The sequence below is a fragment of the Lepisma saccharinum genome, chromosome 8 (genome assembly GCF_977018435.1).
Source record: "Lepisma saccharinum chromosome 8, izLepSacc3.1, whole genome shotgun sequence".
In the NCBI taxonomy this organism is placed as follows: Eukaryota; Metazoa; Arthropoda; class Insecta; order Zygentoma; family Lepismatidae; genus Lepisma; species Lepisma saccharinum.
This window is the reverse complement of record NC_139236.1, coordinates 91,585,286-91,610,796: the sequence shown is the minus strand read 5'-3', so window position 1 is coordinate 91,610,796 and position 25,511 is coordinate 91,585,286. Positions and strand designations below refer to the sequence as shown.

Genomic DNA, 25,511 nt, shown 5'->3' with positions numbered 1-25,511 from the left:
ACATACGCCAACAAATCCATATTCGAAAACTCTTCAACGTTTGAATTTGACGCCAACACGGAGTTGTAAAATGCAAGGCATTCTCGAATCGTCCGACTGCTGGTCTGATATCATCCACAGCGTTGCCAAACTTACCAGAAATAAACGTGTTGCCAGAACTGAAAATGACGCTAAATGTATACCAACATCCACTTAATGCGAACTAGAATTATGTAGGAAGAAAATCCAATACAATCATAAGTTAACTAAGTTTATTAACAACATTTCTTTCGTTTTGTTACAAAAAGGAGGCAACTTGTATTAATTTTCCTTCGAGCACACCAATTATTTGGTGATACACTTCAAAAAATTTTTCCTTGTCTCTATTGGTAACTGAATATTGACAATGTCAACACCACTTCTTATTTTCACACATGTTTTTTATCACATTCATTACAGCGAAGTTAACGAACATAACAATCACACGAAAGTATAATTAAGAGCCATACACTAAGAAACAGCATATACTTACGATGTCAGACAGACAGACAGAGAGTCGTTGAAGATGACAATTTCAATCAAATCATGCACAATCTTTTTTTTTTCTGAATAACGTGTAGTTGTTATTGTGACGTGGCTTTTCTTGCTCGTACTCTTTTTTAACAGGTGAAATTCTTAATAAATGATTTTGTGAATTCTCGAGTATTCAAGAACAGACTTATTGTTAAAAGTATAACTTTGTAAATGCTTTTCTTGGCGCTTGTTGTAGCCTAGAAAGTTGAATGCAAATTATTTTGCCCTTGCACATATTTTAGTGGAGTCTTTTGTTGTTTCTTCGATTAAGAAACTACGGAAAACATTAAATTTTCACACGAAAAACCATTTAAGCAACAATCCTTTTGTTTAAACTGGGGTACATTCGAGTTCAGGATAAAATGTAGGGATTTTCTCTTGCTGCTTTATCTGCCTGTATCTGGTACTACTGTAGGCTTAATCGTAAAAGAGAACAGGACACTGACTTTTCTTGGTGTAGCGAGTTTGAATTTGAAACATTTTGAACAGAGAAGTAACATACAAGCAAGCACTAACTAACAATTCAAGTTCTGCCAAAAACAACTTTGACAGATGTGTATACATAGTTTTAAGGTTGATGCAACCTCACGTAGCATAGAGTAAAACAGAACATTGAGCAACACTAAACAATAAAGACAGAAACATTTTGATTGAGTTACATTGTACAGTATAAAAAGTTATTTGAACGACAATGATTGAATTACAAAACAATCTAGATAAAATGAAAATATTGGTGTTTCTTACATATCGAAATTCATCATGTGACACGGGTAAAGTAACCTGTAGATACTAACTACCACCCCACTAATACCTTCTTATAACAATGCCTGTGCAGAGAATCTTCGTTTACATGTAACCATTCGTAAGGTCATGGTTCGTAACACGATGTCACCATATTACAATTGTTACATTTTATCCCAAGTACACTGAGAATACACAGTTACTGTATTTGACTGATAATTTTCGATATATAGTTTTATTCTTAGAAACACACATTAAGTTGTTAGTTATTATTTAAACAGAATGAATGAGTAAAGAGAATAAAAAAAAAGTGTTAAATCCGGGTATAATGTGGGCTGATATCTTGTCTCGAGTCATGAAGTACCAGTGACAAAGTTGCTTGAAAATAAATAGAGTCTGCACTTGAAAATTTTAACTATTCGATTCAATGATAATAGCAAAATAACTACAGATTCAAAGCACTAATGGCAATATTTCGTCCTTCCTTGTGTTCACTAACAAAAATTTCTTTAGATGATTTAGGCCATAGGTGTGTTCAATGAACAACCATTAATAGTACAGTAACAATGAGATTTCTGCAAGCTTCTGCCGATACTGCATCCTATAGATGATAAGATTTAGATAACGTATATATTGCATTCTGTATATTTTCAGATCTGAAAACGTAATTTACAATATTTTTCTTCTTGCCGTTTCTTTTATTCAAAGCGTGATGTTATTCTACACATAACAGGAAGTTTTTCCTCTTGATCAATAACTAAGAAACCAACTACACATGTGTGTGAAATGAAGTTCCTATACTTGATAAATTTTGACACGTAAAACATTTGCTCGCAACAAATATGAATATTAAAAAAATATTTATATATTTTTTTAGTAAACTATAATTTTTTTCATTACTGCTCAAACGCGTATAAAAGCAAATGCGAAAGTAATTTAGTTATTCGTTTCTGAAATAAGTTTCTCGTTAAAAGAAGACTCGAAAACAGGAATCTGATTACACCATTTACATTTTTTTCAATATTTGCGAATTTTCATTTTGACAAATACTCCTGCAGCTTTTAGTTCAAATAAATATATTTACACTAACGAAAATGAAAAACTGAATCTCAATGCCAACATCAATTAAGATAAATGACAATCGAATAAGATTAAAGGAAGGAAATATTAAATCATGATATTTTTTTTTGCGTTAATTCCAAGATGTCAAAAACCAGGAGATACAGTACTGATATGACAATACAAGAGGCCAATAGTGTGTGAAACTAATGTTTGGTTATCATTTCTCATTCATTTAGTGCAAATACAGCAACACAAGTATACACTTCGACACTGATGAAAATTATAGTATTCATCTAGTGTACAAATTAACACTAAAGACAAGAGAGAGAATTTTACAAGAAAATACAACTCGAGGCCATTGCATTCGCACATACACGCTTATCAACAAACATATTTTCAGAATTGGACACTGAAAGCTGAACATTTTAAAACTGAAAACTTATATTCTGTCTTTCACATTTAACATAGCAAATTACGCACCCTGTTTTTCCTACATGAATAAGCAATGATTATAATTATATATCTTAGTTATAGTTTATACAAATATACAATTGTTAAAAAACACACTCCTTCCACTCACTCACTCACTCACTCACTCACTCACTCACTCACTCACTCACTCTCTCTCTCTCTCTCTCTCTCTCTCTCTCTCTCTCTCTCTCTCTCTCTCTCTCTCTCTCTCTCTCTCTCTCTCTCTCTCTCTCTCTCTCTCTCTCTCTCTCTCTCTCTCTCTCTCTCTCTCTCTCTCTCTCTCTCTCACACACACACACACACACACACACTCTCCTGATTGAAACACACATCCCACTGTAAAAACACATTTATACCTTTACAGACTTACGCAAATAACACAGATCAGTCCTTTGGTAAAGAAGTATGCAACGCTGCTTATCAATAAGCCTCTGCTGCTTTATTATCGTGAGAATACTCCTGCAAGCTGTTTCGGAGATCTCGAAACACGTCCGCTCAATAAAGGCGATTATAATAAACTTAAGAGGATTTGGGTGCGGAGCCCTGGGAGGCACAGTCGAGTCGCAACATGCGTGAATGAGAAAAAATGGTCACATTTTCTGATGGCATTAATTGTTGAAAAGAAAAGGGGGATATGTTGACCTCTATATATGAGCAACAATGGACCACAGCATGATCACTTTTTGTACGGATATGAGAGAATACGCGATTACTAAATTTTTAAAATTCACCACATTTTGGGTTCATTAGCAAGAAACACAGCGAGAAGCGAATATTTGCGGTTGTAAAGGTTCAATTCAAATATGGATGAGAATTCTTTTCGGAATCATACGCAACATTCTTCGACAGTGAAATTCGAGTCAGCTGGTCGTTTTACAGCTTATTAATGTTTTTATTTTTAAGCACAATCAGCAATACACGTCTGAGTTATACAGGTTGAAAAACTGTTACCATTAAACTTAAGGCAAAAAAAAAAAAAGCTCGTGAATCTTAAGTTATGTGGGCTACAACGCCAGGGATCTCGGGTTGGAATCTCGGTAGAGGCATGGGTGTTCCTTGTCGGTCCCTTCATCAGTTTTATCATTTTATCGCTCATCCTCATCTTCGCGATTAGCACTAATTTTTATTGAAATCGTAAAATTAGATTTTTATGTTATCTTTCGTGCTCTCTTTGTCAACTGGTAACATTTAAGTAGTGTAAGGGGGGGTGAGCATCTGGGGAGGCAGCCCCACTCCCTGGCAGGGTTGTTAAAGGCCCAGGAATTTTAAATAAAATTCAATTCCGGTCCGGGATTGAAAATCGGCAAGCGTAAATGGGTTCTGGACCGAAAATAACTTTTTTTTTATCTGTAAAGTATTTCAATTCGGTCCAGGAACCTTTTTCCGATCAGTTTAAATAAAGTCGTCCAAGTTAGAATAGAAATGAAACAGTACGAAACTTGGACCGAATTTAAATTGTGCTAGAAAAAAGGTTTTGGTCCCGTTACGGAACCCAATAGAATTTATGGGAGCGCTGAAGGTGCCAAATAAATCAATGAATAATTAATATATATTATCTGGTTGACTTTCATTCTCCAGGGACCTCCCCAATGGCATAGTGGTAATCGCCTTGTAATCAAAGGGTCCCGGGTTCGATACCCGGTTGAGGATTTCACCTTAAAATTGTAGATTTATTCTGCACTACACCTGCATCAAGTGGACTTAAAACAAGAACTCGCACAAATATACAAACTCAAATTAGTAACAGAGTTACTTTTGGGGCGAAGTAAGTCTTTGCTAATGACTCCGAGACACATTAGCGAGCCAAAGACAAGGCGCTGGAAGTTGTCCCTTCGCAATTCCGACCTGTTGGAAATCACCATTCCTTCCTCCGTGGGAAGTGAGTGTATGCTAATTGCGCTCGCCGACTTTCAACCTTTTGTAATTGCTTAGTGAACCTCAGTTCCGGGGGAAGGTGTTTTGCAAGGATCTCGCTAGAGGACTCTCGGGAGCTGGCTCTGTAGAAACGTCACGTGATTGTGCACAACGCGAACAGGTCTCACGCAGGAAGAAAAAACGGAGAAAGGGGGAGAGGAAGAGGTTGTGTAAAATCTCGAAGCCTTTCCCTGTTTCAAGGCTAAGCCTTCGAGGCGCACTATCTCTATGGGGATAGTTTTGTTCGAGTGCTGCCATCTGTTATCCGGCAATGGAAACACTGAATTGGGTTTAGAAACACCGTGAAAATCAGTTTGCATGCCCAAGAGGGCGTAATTGCATTGAGTAACAATAACTCAGTTAATCACTTGAAAAGTTATCAAGTTACAGTTATTTAGTAAGCAAGTTAAATTTACACTCACTTTCTTCCAGTAGCTAGAACTGAACTCCAGGGGGGCTCACAGGATATCAGCGGGGCTTTGCAAACCAAGTCCAGGTTTCAAAAGTTTAACAGTATTAAATGAATGTAAATTGGGGGGGGGGGCATTGTGTTATTATAAAACATAAAAATTAGAAATATCATTCAAATACTGCAGTGTTTTCTATATCTTCTAAAACATCTGTTGAAGTGTTACTTGACTGCTACTGACACCATCCCTTAATACACACCCTAAACTATGTTTGATGATACAGGTATTTATATCATACAAATAAAAATGCACAATATTCACTTCAATCATATTGCCGACCGTACCCCGGCCGAAGCAATAACACTCCTCTTCGTTCCCAAAACTTTGGATCTGTTGACATTTGACGCAGTTGTGGAAGGAATGTAGATGATGACGTTAAAAGTCAGATATTTGTCAAACGACAGGCTGCAACAGGGGCAGGGAAGTTACAGATAAGGAAGCTCCCCTATGGTAGAACTTTCTAAAGTCTAGAGAATCTTCTAAACACTTTCCGGTACATAGATTTCTGCTCACAAACAAGGTGAACAAATCTAATAGCTGCTGTTCAGGTTCTGTGAATTTATCCCTCGCGAACTAGTGAACAAAATAATATATGCTGTCTACATTTTCACTCTTGACAAAGAAATTAGAACACAAAATAGTTTTACCTAATGTCAAGGGGCCTGGCGGCAGTGCCAGAGGGGCTGAGCCATCCCTGGCCCCTGCCTGGCTACGGGCCTGCTTTCTTCTAGATAACCAGTGGCGTGCACAATGGGGGGGGGTTAGTGGATGTTATAATCCCCCTTTGGCTCAGCATCTCTAAAAGAAATAACTTTAAATGCTGGAAAATATGGTAGTATATAGGGGAAGCTACTAAATATAAGACACAACCCCTCTTTACAAAGCTCCTGGGCATGCCACTGGTAACATAAGATACGTAATTTGTAAAACATGTTTCATGCATGAATATAACTAAAAACCAACAGTAATTTTCATTATAATATAATTTAGTACTTCCCATGTGTACATATGCAAATTTAGAGGCAAGAACATTGAAAGTAATCCAAAATTTCAGGCACATAAATTAATCCATTAATTTCGTTACTTGACAAGGGTAACCGAGTTATATAATTATTATTTTCAAAATGCAACAGTTACCGATTTCAAAATAGTAACTTAGTTCAAGTTACTAATTTCAAAACGTAACTCACCAAAAAGGGGAGGTGTTGAAGGGGTTCATAATCTCCCTTTGGTTCAGCATTACGAAAGAGAAGAATGCCAAAGACAGGTAAAGATGGTGAAACCTTTTAACAATGTTTCAGTATTTAGAGTTATGCAAATTTGTGGCCATCCCTACTTCAAACTAAGAGTGGAGGTAAAATCAGGGGAGCCAACCCTAATATAATTTCTCCGTGACTAGAATAAGCTTCTAGCATCGCGCGCATTTGAGACAATCTAACACAGAAGAGGCGGCAACTTTATATAAATAAATTTGGTAGGGGGCAGAAAGTGCCTTGCCCCCCCTAAGTCGGCGCATAAGTAACGCAGTTTTAAAAATAAAGCTTTACTCCTTAATTTGGCGTGAAAAGGTAATTCTTATCGCTTTACGCTTGCTTGTAGCGCTGACTAGAAGAGCATTTCAAACACAGTAAGAAGCCAGCGTGACCATTTACTGCCATTCAAGCATGTTAATATAGCTTGCTCAAGCCCACATCATCCCTGAAGTTCACTCTCTGATAAAGACATGCGCTGTAGCCTTCTACGCATGCGCAATAAGACTGTACGCAGCCATCTCCGTCAACGTCACTTGCTAAACTCGCATCTAGCGTGCAACCAAGGGATGCTTTGGGAGCAAGTCAGGTGGAAAATGACTCGTTTTGGCCTTTCTGGAAATCACCCTCCACTGGGTCGATTAGATGTATCTCCCTAGAGCAGTGTAGAAGTCTTGGAGACAGGCAAGCAGCTGCACGAAGGTTGGTCTCTCGTCGGGAACAGTGAGCCAGCAACAAGCCATAACCGCAAATCTGAAAGAAAGAATAAAATGTCGCTAGTGTTGGATCTCTCTTCCAGAAGAAGAAATACTCGTACAAAGAGAGATACCAGGGTACCTGGAGATAGTGGCGTGCCAAGAATTTTCGAAAGGGGAGGGAGGGATTACGTATACTTTTATTAGTAGTCAGAACTCATATGCCATCGTTTCTTGCCATTGACGATTTTTTTTTTTTTTTTTTGGAATTCTATTCCAATAGGGGAGATTATGACCCCCATCAACCACCCTTGGGCACGCCACTGCCTGGAGAGGGCACCAAAAGAAGGAACAACGATATGTGAAGAGGCGACCACGGGAGGAATCACGATACATGAAAATACAGCAAGCTCATAGGAAAGGAACATTCACCTGGCCTTGCGCGCATGCGCTGGGTAAGACAATGGACCTATGCACGACGCTTTACCTATATGTTTTAAGATTGCAACACAGGATATAGCAGGTAGAAGAATGATAGATAGACACTATCGACAAATCTTCCCACGGATATAAAAAACATTTGTCAATTTTTGAACAAGTAGACAATGTAGTAGATCCCATACATATCCAACATTGGAGATCCCATAGGTGTGCAGTATTGTAGATGCCATGGAGATCCTATTGATATCCAGACTGGATATCCCATGGACATCCAATGGATATCCAAATTTGGAGATCCTACGGATATCCAGGATTGGACATCCAATGGACATCTAGAACTCGATATCCCATGTAGTCCTAATGGATATACATAATATACATGGCTCCGATCTGGACATTGTGGATATCCTATGTATATCTTGGAGATCTGTGCTGTATGGGTGGAAAGGTAGCAAAAGGAGGAACGGAGATATTTGGAAAGTGACAAGCAGGACGGACCAGGGCGCTTGGAAAGGCATAAGAAACAGGAACCATGTGACAAGATGTTCAGAAAGCCTTGCTTAAAAAATGAAGCTTGGTCGAGTCTTTTTTGCCCAAAAAGTACCAGAACTAACTTACCCTCGTATATATGTCATACTTACAGCTCATCGGGGCAGTTGATTGGCTGCGCCAGTCTGTAGCCATCCCTGAGATAGGCCGCCATTTCGAAAGGGTCCACCTCCACATAAGGCTGTTGGGCTAGTGTCGTCAGCTCCCACAAGAGGACGCCAAAGGACCACTGTGATAAGAAGAGGGAAGAATGTCAATTAAATTTAGCGCATTCATTAAACTAGATAGGAATAAGTGTTATGCAGTCTCTCCTGCTAGATTTCCTTGAAAGATCTATCACACTCTTGCTTAAGAGGCTTACTAACAACTCTTGAGGATGACAAAACAACATGATATTGTGTAGCTTTTGAATTTATTACCTACTTGGTTGGTTTTCTGCATGTCCACTTTGGTGTTCTTACAAAGTTTCGTCAATGTCTTTGTTGTAAGTCCATTGCTACACTCACATATGGCTAACCAAAACTGAACCTACAGTTGAAAGTGGGATGTGTCTCATTCACTGGTGACTGGTGCTCCCAAGTGATATATCCACTCTCAATATCCCCCATAAAAGTTATCTCAAGAGCCTTAAATTGTACCTCCACCCCCAGATTCAAAATTCTAATTTCTAAGTATTGAAGGTCCCGTTACTATGAAACGAGTTTCTCTTCTTCCTCGATATTTCAATGCGTTCTTAAGCCTTACTATTTTTTATTGTAGTGCTTAAGTACCACTATATATCATTTTAGTGTGGTGGTAAGAAGCACCCCTCCTAAATTTAGTGCTTTGTCAAGTACTACTTTCCCAATGGTAACACGATTAAGCCTTGTTTCTATGACAGAAAAAATCCACTAAATATGTTGACCAAGGTAGTCTATATTTCAGTAAGAGAAGCCTGTTAAGTGACTGAAATATAGACTGCTTTTGTCAGAATATCTAGCGTTTTCACTTTCCTAATTGTAGTTCCTTACCAAGTACAAAGATTATTCCCAAGTTCGATTCTGGCCCCTTACCCCAAGAATTTCTAGTGCCAAGTATCAAAGGCGTCGCATAATTTTTTTTGTAGGGGGTGGGGGTCAGCCCAATGATAAAAGGTCATTGGCATAAATAATAATTAATGCCACGGTAATTATTATTCTTCAATAATTATTATAAATAAAAATAAATGTTCATTAAAATTACCACTACTATTATTACTATTATAATTATTAGAATTACTGTTATATAAATGGTGAGACTTTTCTACTTGATCCACCAGAAGAGTGAGCATCAGTACAACTGTTTCCATTATTTTCCATTACTTTCCATACAGCTAGTGTATTGAAGTTCATTGTTATTGCATTTCCTTATTAATTTTTACATACCTCATTGAACGGAAGACTTTAAAAGTTATGAGGATTTTTTCCATAAAGTTTATCTTGTGTCAAATCTAACATAAAACTATAATTTTTGTAATTTGGGAAATTGTGAAAACTATTTGGAATCAATGGTAAAGGAAGAAAATATGGCCTGGTTTCTGTATTTTACAATATATTATTTCGATGTCATGCAGTTTTGGTTCTTCTATTTGAATACTAAAAAAACAAACTATTTCTTTTATGAACAGTAAAAATAACAAGATTCTGCTTTTTGTAACTTGGAATGAATGGTGTCAATTTCCGGGGGGGCGGACCCGTTCGATCCACCCTCCCTACACAAATGCCAAGTACCCCTTTCCAAATTCTAGTGCAGTGCTATCTATCCAATTAGTTTCTCTATCCTTCGTTCAGGATTTCCAATTGTTTTCGTGACAATTTCTGCATTGCAGAGTCCTTTGCTGGCTTGTCTTTCAGGTTTCTTAAATGTGAAGAAAGAAAGTTTAAATAAATTCAATTCCGGTGCAGGAGAGAAAATCAGCAAGAATAAATGGAATTCTGGACCGTAAAGAACCTCTTTTTTATGTCAATTCAGTCCAGGATGATTCCTTTCCGGATTAATTTAAGTATGGACCAGGGACCTTTCTAAAATGAAACAATACGCAAATTGGACCGAATTTAAATTGTGCGAGAGGAAAGGTTCGGTCCTGTTCAGGGAACCCAACAGAACTAATTACAATTTATGGGTTTGTAGCGACAGCCACCGAAAGCCGCTGACTTTTGCTGCCACCTAACGGGGGGAGAAGGAACCGCCTTACCAGACGCGAGGTGATTTGACCCCTGGAAGCAGGGGTGAAAGACTGGGGACGAAAAACAGAGAGAGGGAGATTCTGAGGCATCGCGAGGGCAACGACTGGAGCGGTCTCCTTCGTTATTACTCAGTGTTCTCCTTCGTTATTACTCAGTGTTTTCCTTCGGTATTACTCAGTGTTTGTAGTGTAGCTGTAGTGTTCGTCTAGAATAAACAAGAAGGTAAGCCAACATCCTGTGATTTGGTGATTATTTCCCAAACTGGTGACCCCGACGTGATCGTTTTTTTTTGGGGGCCGTGAATTGTGATTACCCCCTTTGTGTACCATACCAGCCGGATCGAACAAGTTCACGCTAGACGACGCGCCCAATTCCCCTTTGTTCTGGACGCACCAACTACACCGCGATGACAGAGGAACTTCAAGCGCAGCTCGACCAACTCAGGCGGGAAAACGAGCAACTCAGACAGCAAGCACTTCAACCGAGGACTCCAGCACCGCACGCAGTACAATCGCAACAGGACTCCGTACATCGAGTGAGTGTGAAGCTCCCCCCATTCTGGCCCGAGGACATGGAATTGTGGTTCTCCCAAGTGGAGGCCCAGTTCACCATCGCCCACATCACCCGGGAGGAGACGAAGTTCGCATACGTCGTGGGACAGTTAGAAGGTCGGTACGCGTTTGAAGTGAGAGACATCATACGTACACCACCGGCAACCGACCCTTACACCCGGCTGCGGACAGAACTCACGCGAAGATTTTCCCTGTCTGAAAATCAACGATTGCGACAGATCCTAATGGAAGAAGAAATGGGCAGTCGCAAACCGTCCCAGTTCCTACGTCACCTCCAGTCACTCGCAGGCACCACTCCCATGCGTGACGACTTGCTGCGCACGTTGTGGCTCCAACGCCTGCCCGCTCAAATTCAAGCGATTCTGCAGGTGCAGTCTTCGGAACTTCCGCTGGACCAACTTGCCACGCTCGCGGACCGCATCGTGGAGGTGAGCCCCCCCCATGCTCAGCCCCGCGACAAGCAACATCGCCGCACAGTTCGTCTCGCCCAACCCGCCGGCTATCTGCGCGACCGCGACGCCACTCGCGCCCGCCTCCGACACGGTTCGGCTTCTCCAACGCGTCGAGGAGCTAACTCGTCAAGTCGCGTCCCTGCAAAGCGACTTTCGCGCCTTCCGCGGCCGCTCGCAATCGCGTGACCGTACCAGCCCGCGCCGCTACGGCCGCAGATCGCCGTCAAGAGGAAGAGATGGAATATGCTGGTATCACCACCGCTTCGGCGACCAGGCTCAGAGGTGCAACGACCCATGCACGTACGCGCCCGCGACGACAAACACCAACGGCAGCCGCTAGTCGCGGCAAACGGCTGCCGTCCTGGTGGAAGCCGCCTGTACGTGACCGACCGCTATAGCCGCCACCGCTTCCTCGTCGACACAGGGTCGGATATTTGTTGTTTCCCGAGACGTTTGCTCCCGGACCGACGCCATCCGACCGACTACGTGCTCAGTGCCGCAAACGACTCGACGATCAAGACGTACGGAATTCTGCCCCTCTGCCTCAAACTCGGCCTGCGTCGCGAGTTTTCATGGCGTTTCGTCGTCGCGGACGTTTCCGTGCCCATCATCGGATCGGACTTCCTGGACCACTTTGAGCTGCTGCCGGATTGTCGCAACAAGCGCCTGCTCGATGGACGAACGGGACTCTCGGCTCCCTGCCAGCCAACGAACACTATGCAACCCAGCATCAAGGCCTTGTCGAACGATTCTTCATACAGCGACGTCCTAGCCGATTTCCCGACGCTCACGCGTCCCGCCGGCACGCCGCGAGAAGTTCGTCACTCCACGGTTCACTACATCCGGACGACCCCGGGCCACCCCGTGTCCAGCCGACCTCGCCGCCTCGCTCCAGATCGCCTACAAATAGCCAAGGCCGAATTCGACTCCATGTTGCGCGAAGGCACCGCACGTCGCTCCGACAGCCCCTGGTCTTCGCCGCTGCAAATGGTACCCAAGAAAACGGAGGGCTGGAGACCGTGCGGGGACTACCGTGGCCTCAATGCCCGGACGATTCCGGACAGCTATCCAGTGAGGCACATCCACGATTTCAGCAACCACCTCCACGGATGCACCGTCTTCTCGGTCATCGACTTGGTCAAGGCGTACACACAAATTCCTGTCAACCCAGACGACATCCCGAAGACAGCGATCACCACGCCATTCGGGTTGTTCGAGTTCCCATACATGACCTTCGGACTACGCAACGCCGGGCAGACGTTCCAGCGTTTCATCGACGAAGTGCTCTCAGGACTGGATTTCTGCTTTCCATTCATCGACGATATACTCGTCTCATCACGCAACCACGAGGAACACCGCGAACACCTACGCGCCCTCTTCGGACGTCTCTCGGACCACGGCATCCTGATTAACACCCAGAAGTGTGTGATTGGGACCCCCTCCGTCACGTTCCTTGGGTACGAAGTCTCCGCTGCCGGCACACGACCGCTTCCCGACCGCATCGCAGACCTACAGGACTTCAAACGACCAGCCACGGCTCGCGGCGTGCGTCGCTTCCTCGGCATGATCAACTTCTACCGTCGTTTCCTACCATCCTCTGCCAAACACCAAGCTCCTCTGCATGCTGCCGTCACCACCCTCCGAGGATCCCAGCCATTCCCATGGACGCCGGACCTAGAACAAGCTTTCGAGGCCTGCAAGACCAGCCTTGCCAACGCCACGCTCCTGGCCCATCCGCATCCCGAAGCCCCGCTGGGACTTTTCACCGATGCCTCCGCCACCTCCGTCGGTGCATGCCTGCAACAGTTCGCCAACGGCTCGTGGCAACCCCTCGCCTTTTTCTCCCGGAAACTCACCACCAAGCAGTCCGAGTGGCCACCGTACTACCGCGAACTTCTCGCAGTCTACGCAGCCGTTCAGCACTTTCGTCACATCCTGGAAGCGCAACACTGCACCATATACGTGGATCACAAGCCCATCACCTACGCCTTCCAGCAGCGGCGTGACAAACTACCTCCAGTGCAACTCAACCAACTTTCCTTCATCGCTCAGTTCACCACGGACATCCGCTACATTGAAGGCACCTCTAACGTGGTGGCGGACGCGCTATCGCGGGTGGATGCAGTTCGCGGGAACACCCCCTCCCCCGATCTGCGCTCCCTCGCCTCCGCCCAAGAAGAGGACGATGAGCTCCGTGAGCTCCTGAACGGCGATTGCGACCTCCACCTCCAGCTCATGGACATACCTGGCACCGAAGTCAAGCTCTACTGCGACACCTCCACCGCGAAACCCCGGCCGTATGTACCCGCCGCGCACCGCCGACGCATATTTGATGCCTTGCACGGCCTCAGTCATCCCGGTACCCGAGCATCCGCGCGCCTAATCGCGTCGCGTTTTGTCTGGCCCAGAGTCCAGCAAGACTGTCGCGCTTGGGCCCGATCGTGCCAAGACTGCCAGCGCACCAAAGTTTCCCGACACGTGCACGCTCCATTGGGCAATTTCGTTCCTCCGTCTGCAAGGTTTCAGCACGTGCACATCGATCTGATCGGGCCTCTCCCATCAGCGGGACCCTATAAGTACTGCCTGACAGCCGTGGACCGTTTCACCCGTTGGCCCGAAGCCTTCCCCTTGGAACGCATCACCGCGGCGGACGTCGCGACGGCCTTCACATCGTGTTGGATCTCGCGATTCGGTTCCCCCGCCCGCATCACAACAGATCAAGGGCGGCAATTTGAATCAGAACTCTTCCGCGAACTAGGACGGACCATCGGCTCCGAGCGCCATCGCACCACCAGCTACCACCCGTGCGCCAACGGCATGGTCGAGCGCTTTCACCGCCACCTCAAGGCAGCACTCATGTGCCACCCTGGCTCCACCTGGATAGAAGCCCTGCCCCTCGTGCTCCTTGGGATTCGCGCAGCCATCAAAGATGACCTCGCAGCATCGCCTGCCGAACTGGTGTACGGCGAACCGCTCCGACTCCCAGGAGAGCTCATCGTGCCACCAACAGCCACCCGGATGGAACACCCTTCCGACCTGATTTCCAGACTTCGGCAACACATGGCTCGCTTGCGACCGCAATCCGGTTCCCGTCACAATCAACCCAGCACCTTCGTATTCAAGGACCTGTCAACCTGCACCCACGTCTTTCTCCGTGACGACTCCGTACGAGGCAGCCTCCAACCACCGTATTCCGGACCACATCAAGTTATAAGCAAAGACGGCAAGACCTTCACCCTGCGTCTCAACGGTCGTGAGACCCGCGTCAGCATTGACCGGGTCAAACCTGCCTACACCTGGACGGAGGACGTCCCACACACCAAGGATTCCTCAGACACACCAACGCACCCCCCCACCAACCAACCACCATCGGCGCAACGTCAAGAGAGTCCGTCACCAAGAGGTGACTACGTCACCCGTTCTGGTCGACGCGTAACATTTCGCCTCCCACACAAGGTGTAACCCTTTTTCTCCGTGGGGGGCTGGTGTAGCGACAGCCACCGAAAGCCGCTGACTTTTGCTGCCACCTAACGGGGGGAGAAGGAACCGCCTTACCAGACGCGAGGTGATTTGACCCCTGGAAGCAGGGGTGAAAGACTGGGGACGAAAAACAGAGAGAGGGAGATTCTGAGGCATCGCGAGGGCAACGACTGGAGCGGTCTCCTTCGTTATTACTCAGTGTTCTCCTTCGTTATTACTCAGTGTTTTCCTTCGGTATTACTCAGTGTTTGTAGTGTAGCTGTAGTGTTCGTCTAGAATAAACAAGAAGGTAAGCCAACATCCTGTGATTTGGTGATTATTTCCCAAAGGTTCCTGAACCTTTAAAACAACCCTTGTAACGGTCGGATTGACCATTACTGGTTTTGGTATATTGTAATAATTGATTGCTGGCCAGCTACAAGGTGTAGGGTTAAGTAATATGTTTCCATGAGTGTACTTTTATGTTATTATTGCATGTAAGTGTATATGCTTATTGGATTGTGCTTTGCTGAATATTAGATTCCCCTGTTTTTTACCTCCCCATTGCAACGCTACGGGGTCCTCGTCCACGGACGTTTACCCCGACTATAAAGAAGGCCAGTGGGCTTTAGCAAAAAAAACAGCGTTTCCCCATTGATCGACGAAAGAGGAACTTCTCCTCAAGTTTAGTCCACTTATGGTGGCTAGACTGGATATAATAATGTAGCATCTGGTTAAGCCAACCCCTGTTGCTGTCCCAAGTTCCCTTTTAGAAAAAATCTTTGATTATGTGGATATTTCCGTATTGAATAATTGATGCCCAAAAGAAAGAGTGAAGGCGTAAGGAAACGTATTTGTAATGAACGGAATATCGTTTAAGCTGAGGATAGGCCCACAGAGATAGTTATGCTAACTCTGCGGTAAAGGAAGTGCCGATGGTTAAGCCATAGGTGCGCAATTGTATTGATTTAGAGATTTGTTAATGTGGTCTATGCAAGACACACATGGAAACGCTATGTAAAATATGTATACATATGACTACGTATAATAAACCAATATATCCTACTAGAATGTTATGATTTCAAGAATTACGGTACTGTAAATTTGACCAGATGTATATTCACTTGCTGTACATGTGTAAACGAACCAGGGACATAAAAATAAAAATTAACCTATTGCGTAAAACCCCCCTTTTGTAATTCCGGCGCAAATACAATCTGCTCGCTTGGCACCCAGGGTGAGGTGAAAGGAGGGATTGAGGGATTAAAGGAGGAAGAAATCCAGAGGGCCGGAGAGAAACGAGGGATAGGGGGGCCGACGTTTTCACACCCTGTTGTTTTTAAACGTGCGTATGTACCAACCCCAAAGTACGTCCATTTCGATCTGCAGCCGAGAGATCGGGAGAAGCGTGGCGGGCGGCACTGACGGAGATGCCGACATTTGCGGCCTGAAATGCCCGCTTATTTTTATGGACATATGCAGACATTTATATAAATATTGCAAAACGAGCACTAACCTGTGTTATAAGAGTATGGTTTTAATTTTAGTAGCTTAGTGACTGTATGTGCCGATGATTTTGACACGCCCACCTCTTGTGAAACACGGCGTAGAGGTTTGTTTGGAGAACGTTCTAACGCTGCACCAATATCATCGAGTTTTGCTTCGGTTAGAATCCGTCGTTTTTGCTTAGGTGTTTTAAAATTTAACGATACAGTTTCTCGTAATTTAAGGACAAGATGTCTAACCGTATCTCTGTGTGGAGTTGAAACGCATGGGAATTTCTGTACAAATTACCTACACACGTTTCGACACGAGTTTGTTTTCACGTAGGTACGTGTCATACATAAAAAAATCTTTGTTCTAACGTGAATCTTGCGGCTGGCATTCCAATCGTCTCACTGACACGTCACACATACACACTACAATAACACAAACAAGTAACTGCAAGTAACCAAGAATAACACTCTTGCGCACAGTACGAAATTAACACGCTCTTGGTTTACATTGCTCGCCACTATATTTACAACTCTGTCTTCATCTAGTCGCGAAGGAACAAAAAACTCGAGCTCGGAGATTTCGGATTGCAAGGAAGCTCACGAACACTATTGACTTTTAACGGTTTCTTCTACAGCGTAATCTTGATACAGTGTTGCACATTCAAAACCTCCAAACGATCCCCATCGGCACAAAACTCTTTCAAGGATATAAACTTAAGCAGGACGTTACTGGTCAAAACTATGATTAAAATGTTTTATTATCTGTGGCTCTTAACATCGTTTCTAAAGCGTATTTTTTTGTGTATATAAGAGCAGAACTTGGATGAATTACAGAAGAACTTTTGCGTGTTATAACACAGGTTAGTGATCGTTTTGCAATATTTATATAAATGTCTGCATATGTCTATAAAAATAAGCGGGCATTACAGGCCGCAAATGTCGGCATCTCCGTCAGCCTCGCCCGCCACGCTTCTCCCGATCTCTCGGCTGCAGATCGAAATGAACGCACGGTATATAGCGATTAGCAAGTAACCAAAAGGCTAACGTACCACATCGGAGGCCCCTAAGAAGTTGTTGTGGAGGAGGCTCTCCAGGGCCATCCACTTGATGGGGCGGTTCTCGTTGTCTCCGAGGCAGTAGTAGTCGCTGGGGAAGAGGTCGCGCGAGAGGGCGTTGTCGGTCACTTTGACGCGCAGCTTTTCGTCCACCCTGTAGACGGAACAAGAAAAAAAAAAAAGCAATACATATAAATGTTCATGGAAACAGTATTATACGGTAGGTAGGAATGCTCTACAGAAACGCATTATGAAGATCTTTTACATAATACTAGAGCGAATACATTTGTCAACATCTGGTGTTACATTCTCTCTTCATTTCTTAACTGTAAACTTTAGTGTAACTAAACTTTAGTGTGACTTACTTTTCTTTCCCAATTCTGCAACAGAAATAGAAGTACTGTACGTCAGTAAATTCCTGCAGCCGAACTCGCATGAACTGAAACAAAAACCTGTTAGAGAAATTGAGGGAAATATGCTGTCACAGTGACGTGTGTAACAAAATTTGTGAACTGCTTTTGCAAGTGAGAAGCTTGAAATAAAAAAAAAATAAAAAAAAAATCTTCCCCCTGAATGAACCTTATACATACATTTCAATGTATATTGTGTTATGTATAAAGAACAAAGAAAATCCTCACAAAGTTTTTATTTTTGAAAATATTCTCAAATTCCAAATTGGAAAACAAAGAATCCTGTGTCACGGGTGTTACGAATTATCTACAAATTCAAGTACAGTACCAAACAGACATGCTTACAACAAAGGTGAAATAATAAACTCATTGGATCCAAACAATTTGATATTTTTTAATGGTGATAGGCTACAAAAATTTAATTAATCAAATTTTAAAAAAATTCAATATTCTCATATTCCTTTTTACAGTGACGTGCTCAGTCGGGGGTGGCCCAATATTCCTAAATAAAATGGGAGAAGATGGCAAAAAATTAGGATTTCTAAAAAAAATTATATACGTAACTCCTCCCCCCCCCCTTTTCGAAAATCCTGCACACGCCACATCCAGTTGGAAGTTTCTTCTTTATGTAAATGTCAAAATTGGGCCAAGATATGTATACTTGGTTTTAATTGTGTCACACAATTGGCAGGCAATCTTAGAATGTAGAACAAGTAGCGACATCTATTAGTGTTAAGATAAAAACACAATTTTGGGGGAACTAAACCGAAAAGTACAAAAAATAACAAAAAATTGAAGAAAAGGAAACAAACACCAAAATCAGAGCGAAGAGAAAGGTGACATAGGATAACATCTTACACGCAGTTTCTCGTGGCAAGGTCCTTGTGGCAGATCCTGTGCTTGTGGAGAAACATCATCGCGAGGACCACCTGGATGGCCATGTCCACGATGTCCTGCGTCAAGAGGGTGTACTGCTCCTCCCCCCGCAGGCGACAGCTCTGGAGAAACCTGCAAAGAGAAACATTTATCATGACCATGAGTTTAAGAACCTGTCCTTTTCAATGATACTTGATATTTCTATTTTGAAATGGATATTTTATGGCGGAGGTCAGAAGCAAATAATTGGTTTCTATTATGATTATGTACTTTAGTCAAGTAGCAAGGTTTATCTTATGTATTGTAATGGTTACACATATATTATACAATTTATACAATTGTAATAGAGTTTGATTTATTTTACTTCGCCTTTTGTGCCACTATTGGCTAATTTGCGAAGATGATGTGATGAAATTGATGAATGGATACTGACGAACATCCATGATCAGGCCAGGATTCGAACCCGGGAACCCTGGCATTGTAACGCATCACTCCGCTATGGGGGGCCGGCTGAAAATAAGATTGATGAGAAAGATGAGAGAGAGAAAAAGAGGTGGAGACAGAGATGGAAAAAGTTACAGGGTGCGAAATCCCGGGGGGAACAGGGGGGGAATTCCCCCCACCAACGATTTTGTCCTGAGATTTCCCCCCACCACCAAACATTTCAGGGAGGGGGAGTTTTTGTTCTCAGAACAAACATAAACAATTAGTTTGGGAGTCGAACATACATTACTGGAATAATATCGAAAACATACACAAAGAATGGACAACAAAGAGCCTCATTCATCCATAAGAACACTGAACCCAGCAATCCCCAGAACACACAAATTAGTCCGACTTGTTATTTCTTCTCCATTTCTCATCGCCTTTCGTAAATGTGAGTTTTATATAGGAAACTATTATCTTTTTAATGTTTCTTAATTTTTATCCCCCCCCTTTTAGTAACACGAATTATTGTTCATAGCATATTAATATCTTTAATTTGCAATTGAATTTTGAATGAAGGACAGTCGATAAAATACATTGTGTAATATAATTTGATTATTCAGTAATTAATGACACACACATATATATATATATATATATATATATACCGTATATATATATATATATATATATATATATATATATATATATATATATATATATAATCTGTGTGTGTGTGTGTCTGCCTGTCTGCTCCTTCCTCCCACCAATCTGCAGTGATTTCGCACCCTGAGAAAGGAGACACAGATATATGGGCATATAGGAGGAGAGAGGGGGGCATTTAGAGAGGTGGAAAGAGAGAGGGAGAGAAGAAAAGAGAGGGGAAACGAGAGGGTAAACGAGAGGGAGGGAAGTAAAGAGAGAGATGAAGCAGAGACAGATAAAGGAGAAAGAGAGAAAGACAGGGAAAACAATTTTGTTGGATGTCGTCTGAGGTGTCCAACTGAAGGTATAACAATAATTTAAAAACACTTTGCTGTTATTATTTAAAATAGTACTTGTTAATAACAATTACACAATAGAACCGCACTAAATAATATTGGCCGATATATCGTCACGCTATATTAGCGATATAAATCGTGTCAGCGATATATTGGGACGAGATTTGGCGATATATATCGTGGAGACGATTTATCGCCGATATCACGATACGAAGAAAATATCCTATCGTATCGTCTGTGAGGATGTTTTCTTGACGATATATCGCGATATGAATTTTCCGATATCGTCCAACCTACTACTTACTAAACAATACTACATCAAGGGCTTAATCCCCCCTCACAATTTCTGGCGACGCCAATGAAACTTACTTCTTTAAGTTCCCCTTGTTCATGTAGGGGTAGATAAGCATGGGCTGCCGCTGGTTCTCTATGCTCACCCCCAGGATGGGGAGGATGTTCTTGTGGAGCATCCCGAACAGCATCGTTCCCTCCGACAGCATCAGAGACATCTGGAACTGGGACGCTTGGTCTGGAAAGAAGGAACAGAGAAATGAACGCTTCCATCGCCAAACACGTGATCATTGTGATCGACATTTATTCCATTGTGAAGCACGCTGAAGGATTGTGTTTGGAACAACCACAGAAAGAGATGCTGGTGGACAGGGGTGAGGCGAGGGTGGTTCTACCCCCCCCCCTTTTCTGCCAACTCAAATAAGACTACATGAGAAACTTTCAGAATCAATTATTGTAAAGCCAGAATCACACACGAATCTAGGACAATTACTATGAACCTAACCTCACCTAAGCAAAGGCGCCACAAAACTAATAATGTTTGCAGAAGTTTGGAACAACAAAATAAAATCCTGTAGGTGGCTTGGAAGACCGCATCCAAAAATTCATGACGTTCTGGCCTGCCTCAAGAGCCAAGCAGAAGACACCAACATCAAGTACATGCGGATGGAACTTAATCTATGAAGGTCAGAAAAGGAAAAAGTGTGACATTAAAATCGACGAGAGTTGGGAAGTGTATTCGCACATACAGGGTGACAATTAATGAACTATATGAAATAAAACGGAAATTAGTGACAAAGCACGTAGTACACATACTGTATTGCACATGTAAACGGCACTACAGACATTCGGATTTAGGTTAAGACATGTTCGATATGTCTGCCATCTCTGGCGATGACGTGGCGTAGACGAACAGCAAAATTCTGCATGACCCGCTGAAGTGTCGAAACATCGATGACCTCCTGAATGGCAGTTTTCAGCTCGGCAATGGTTTTTTGGGGTTATTTCTGTACACCTTGTCCTTAACATAGCTCCCTTCCAGTGGCCTCTGGGTACCCCAGAGCCAGAATGAGGTCCCCAAAATACTCCTCCAGGACATTTTCACTTGCAAATGGCAGACATCAACACGTTGCGTGCGCATACGCATACGAATTCCCATCTTGTCCTGTGGCCAGCCACGCAGTTTGGACGTCATCACGCGAACCGTTCAGAAATTATGACGGTTTTATATCATATAGTTCATTAATTGTCACCCTGTATGAGGAAACTGGACACTCCAAAAGGTGGTCTGTTGTCTCTAGCCCATGTTCAAATTCTTGATTGAACCAAATTCCCAGCCGAAAATATTAATATTTCACTTAATTCTCTTGTAAGAGGTATTATACGGGGTGTTAAGTCACCGTTCAATTTGATAGAATATCATCGCAGCACACTTTCACTTCTGTGTTCATCGCACTTGTCCGTCATTGCAATTGTCCGGCTACCTCACACAAATCAATATACAGTATTTCATTGCATAATCGTCGCAGATTTTATGCCAAATATTTTTGCAAAAAAGTGGGGTGCGACCATCATGTGAAGCCTTCTATTTTTTAAAAAAATGGCCAGTGTTACTGGTATTTAAAAATAATTTATTACAAGGTGCAAGATTAGGATCCACGAAATACTCGTGAATATACATTAAAATTGAATAGTCCAAATCGACGCACATAATTTATTCCTGACAGCTTATCGAACATCTTTCTTGTCTGGAAAAGAAAGTTAACACAATAGGTGCTATTAATTTGTGCAATATAGTCCAAATATTACACGTCATAAAATTTACTAGTGTTTTGAAGTACGGACCTATAAAAATTTATCTTCTGTGTCCCAAGATTCTGCGCCACTATCATTGACTTTATCTGATGCGACGATTAAACGATGAAAGGTTCTAAACCAATTTTTGGGCTGAAAAATATTATGCGGTGAAATTCGGTAAAGAAAGTGAGAGAAAGGTACAGAAGATATATATGAGAGAGAGAGAGAGAGAGAGAGAGAGAGAGAGATGGAGTTAATAAACAGTAGAAACTCCATTTTTATGCACAGTAAGGCTAATCGGGACTGGACCTGCAGTTTAAAGTGGGATCCAAATCCAATAATAATGCACTGCCCTTCGAAACTGCGTCACATACAGCAACAGCGATATCTTTAATAATTGTAGGGACTATCTTATTTTTATTATTTACGGCATGTTTTGTTCGTAAAATTAAATCCTGTTTTTGTTGTCGTCCCCTTGCACAACAAACAACCAGTCGACAAAAACCTACCCCTCAAGCTCGCAGTATAAATGTCACAAATGAAGAACAAATAATTCCTGTAAGAATAGCACAAAATAGACATATCAGACCATCAACGGCACCACCCCCTATTCCTTCTTCTTCCAAAGCGCTGGCTAAACAATCTTGTATCGATATCCCATCACATCACTTTGACAGTATCTGTTAAGGCACATCACCACCGACTTGCACTTAGCCAATGGATTAGACACCCTGTCCAGCAGGCAGACAGTGAACTTCTAAAGCCGCCCTACATTTGGCTGAGTACATGTCGATTGGTGTATGTCCAATATCTACTACATTCCTATCCTTATTTTCTCTTTCTCCTTCCTTTCAATGGCTCAGACCACCTCTAACAGGTACCTACAACACCAGAGCATCGTCGAAGATCGACAGAGGAAAACTCGAGGACCAACGCCGCCAAATTGTCTTCCACCTTCTACAGAATACACCTCCAGATTAAATCCAATTTCGGAGCATCCCCCAACCCCAGATTTTGATGGACGATGGACTTGCCGTATTGGAGAATAGAAAGATGAAAGACAAGTCAAGAGGAATGTTCCGGAGGCTACACTTTGGTTGGACAGGACAAAGAAGGAACAGCATTCATTGAATGTGTGTCTATTACATTCAAATTGATACTACTAAGACAGGACAATGCATCCAAGAAGAACCTTCTGTTCCAGTTGCGGAAGTTGGAAAAGAAGTGTAAGACGTTTCTCACCTAGGACAACATGTGATTCTTCCACTGTGATCTGATTCCCAGCTTACAACACCTTAGTATAGCAGGCAAGTATTTCACGAACTTGGAAATCCTTCCCAGCAGGACCAATTAGTAGCATTACATGTTCCAAACGCCAATTCACCAGAGCATCCCAGCTGCCCAGGATGTCATCAATAGTTCCAAGTTGCAACAACATGTGAAACTGAAGAAGTTCGAAGAACTGGAAACGCCAAGTTCACCACTTCAATCTCTAGTGAAGTCCCAATAGACTACATGAAGTACAGGAACTAGGTTCGTCTCAATTGTGCTACGAAGTCAGATACATTTCTATGCATGGACAAACGTGAACAGTTCAGAACACGGGAAATCGACATGATACTGATCTGCAATCATTGCGTGAATTCTTTTAGAAGAAACTGGTACTTTCAAAATGATAAAACAAAGTGATTAAGTGAAAATAAACACAATGATACGAAATAATGTCGTATTGAACCCTTAAGGTTTGAACACAATGTGTTTAAACAGTGAATATTATCTAAGTGATTACATAGTGTAATTATGGCATGCAGTGTAAACTATGCCTTATCAAAAGTGAATGTTATTTCATTCAGATTTGTGAATGATTATAAACTTTGGTTCAAGGAGTTGACTATTTGAGTATTATAGTGTATAGTGCATCATGATTTAAGTTTTCATTGTCGATGCCAAGAACACCAGTGATAACGTAATATTAAAATAATCAATTTAAGGGACAAAAACATCGTAAAACAAACAAACAAAAAAAAAACAACTATTGTGCTGGTAATGGTTATGGTTATGTATTATAATGAACTATACTAATTTCATATTCATATGTTTAGTTAATGAACTTACTGCTCTTTGGTTCTTAATTGGTATTTAGTTGTTTATGCATTATTTATGCATAATAATAAGTATTATGGATTGGTACTGGTAAAAGTTTTCTGCTTACCAGGTTTGATAGTTTCTTCATGTACTACTATATCGTTTCAAAGGAATTTCTAACATGTATGAACCAATAAATGATACACTCAGACAAGCGACCATCGGAGATGACGCTTCTTGACAGGGAGGTATGTTGACTTGTAGGTAAAATATTAGAAGGTGTACTTGAAACGAAACATTACGGAGACAGGATGTTCTCGTCGGTTTGGAATGCAGACCTTACAAATTCCATTACGTGCCTCGTCCGTGGAAAGGTACCAGCCTGACAGACGGATATGAATCGACAGGTATTGGAATTTGTATAGCGAAGCAACCGAAACGATCTGAGAAGATCGGAAGGGAATTTCAGGATCAGTATTGGATTTGGTTTTGGTGCGTGTACATCGAGGAAGACAGCGCAGGTATGTACCTGGAGGACGGAGGCGTCTCTCCGAACATAGAATGGTCTGAGTCTTGTTACTAAACCTCTCGCTAGTACCTTTTCTTACTTACACCCCGGTAATAAATTAATGAAATAAGGGAAGGAGGAAACAATATGCCTCCACTGGGTATCGAACCCGGGATCCCTTACATGTACTTAAGGTTGCCAATATTTACCTAAAACAAGAAAGGAAATTAATGTCAAAAAGATAAATAATTGAATATTTATTGAAAAACAAAAAAGGGTGTCATGCCCAGTTGATGAAAAGTAAAGTTCCTGGTTAATATTTTAAGCATATTTATTACTGTAAGCAGTAATGAGCATAAATCATCTTAGGTATTGCTAATTGAAATCCGTGTGATCGCAGTGTAATCCTTGACTTCCAGTAAGTTCGCTGAAAATAAATAACCGTCGATTATATAAGCATATTTCAATTATTTAATTTTAGTACTCCCTCTGTCCCATAATTATTGTCCGGTATGCCAAAATGGTAACTTTTTATTTAGGTTCTTTTGGATACTTGATCGGCCAATTTGTATTGATCCCTGAGTAATAACGTTGTGTGACACATTCCCGTGTTTCATTTACTTCTTCTGTATACACCAATGTCGCAGTTTGAATATCGTACAATTATGGGACAACAAACAAAAGTGTACCGGACAATAATTATGGGACAGAGGGAGTACTTGGTTCAGTCTTTC

General features: G+C 42.3%; 1 protein-coding gene across 1 annotated transcript in view; it reads right to left on the bottom strand.

Moving 5' to 3' along the window:
• Positions 1–4,381: 4,381 nt before the first annotated feature.
• Positions 4,382–25,511, bottom strand: part of LOC145991298 (tyrosine-protein kinase RYK-like) — a 308,147-nt gene continuing 287,017 nt past the window's right edge. The window contains exons 8-12 of the mRNA XM_083127287.1: positions 20,466–20,625; positions 18,652–18,801; positions 17,378–17,537; positions 8,238–8,374; positions 4,382–7,213 (exon numbers count right to left, since the gene is read on the bottom strand). Coding sequence (XP_082983413.1) covers positions 7,102–7,213; positions 8,238–8,374; positions 17,378–17,537; positions 18,652–18,801; positions 20,466–20,625 — 719 coding nt within the window. The 3' untranslated portion in view covers positions 4,382–7,101. The remainder of the gene's footprint in view (positions 7,214–8,237; positions 8,375–17,377; positions 17,538–18,651; positions 18,802–20,465; positions 20,626–25,511) is intronic.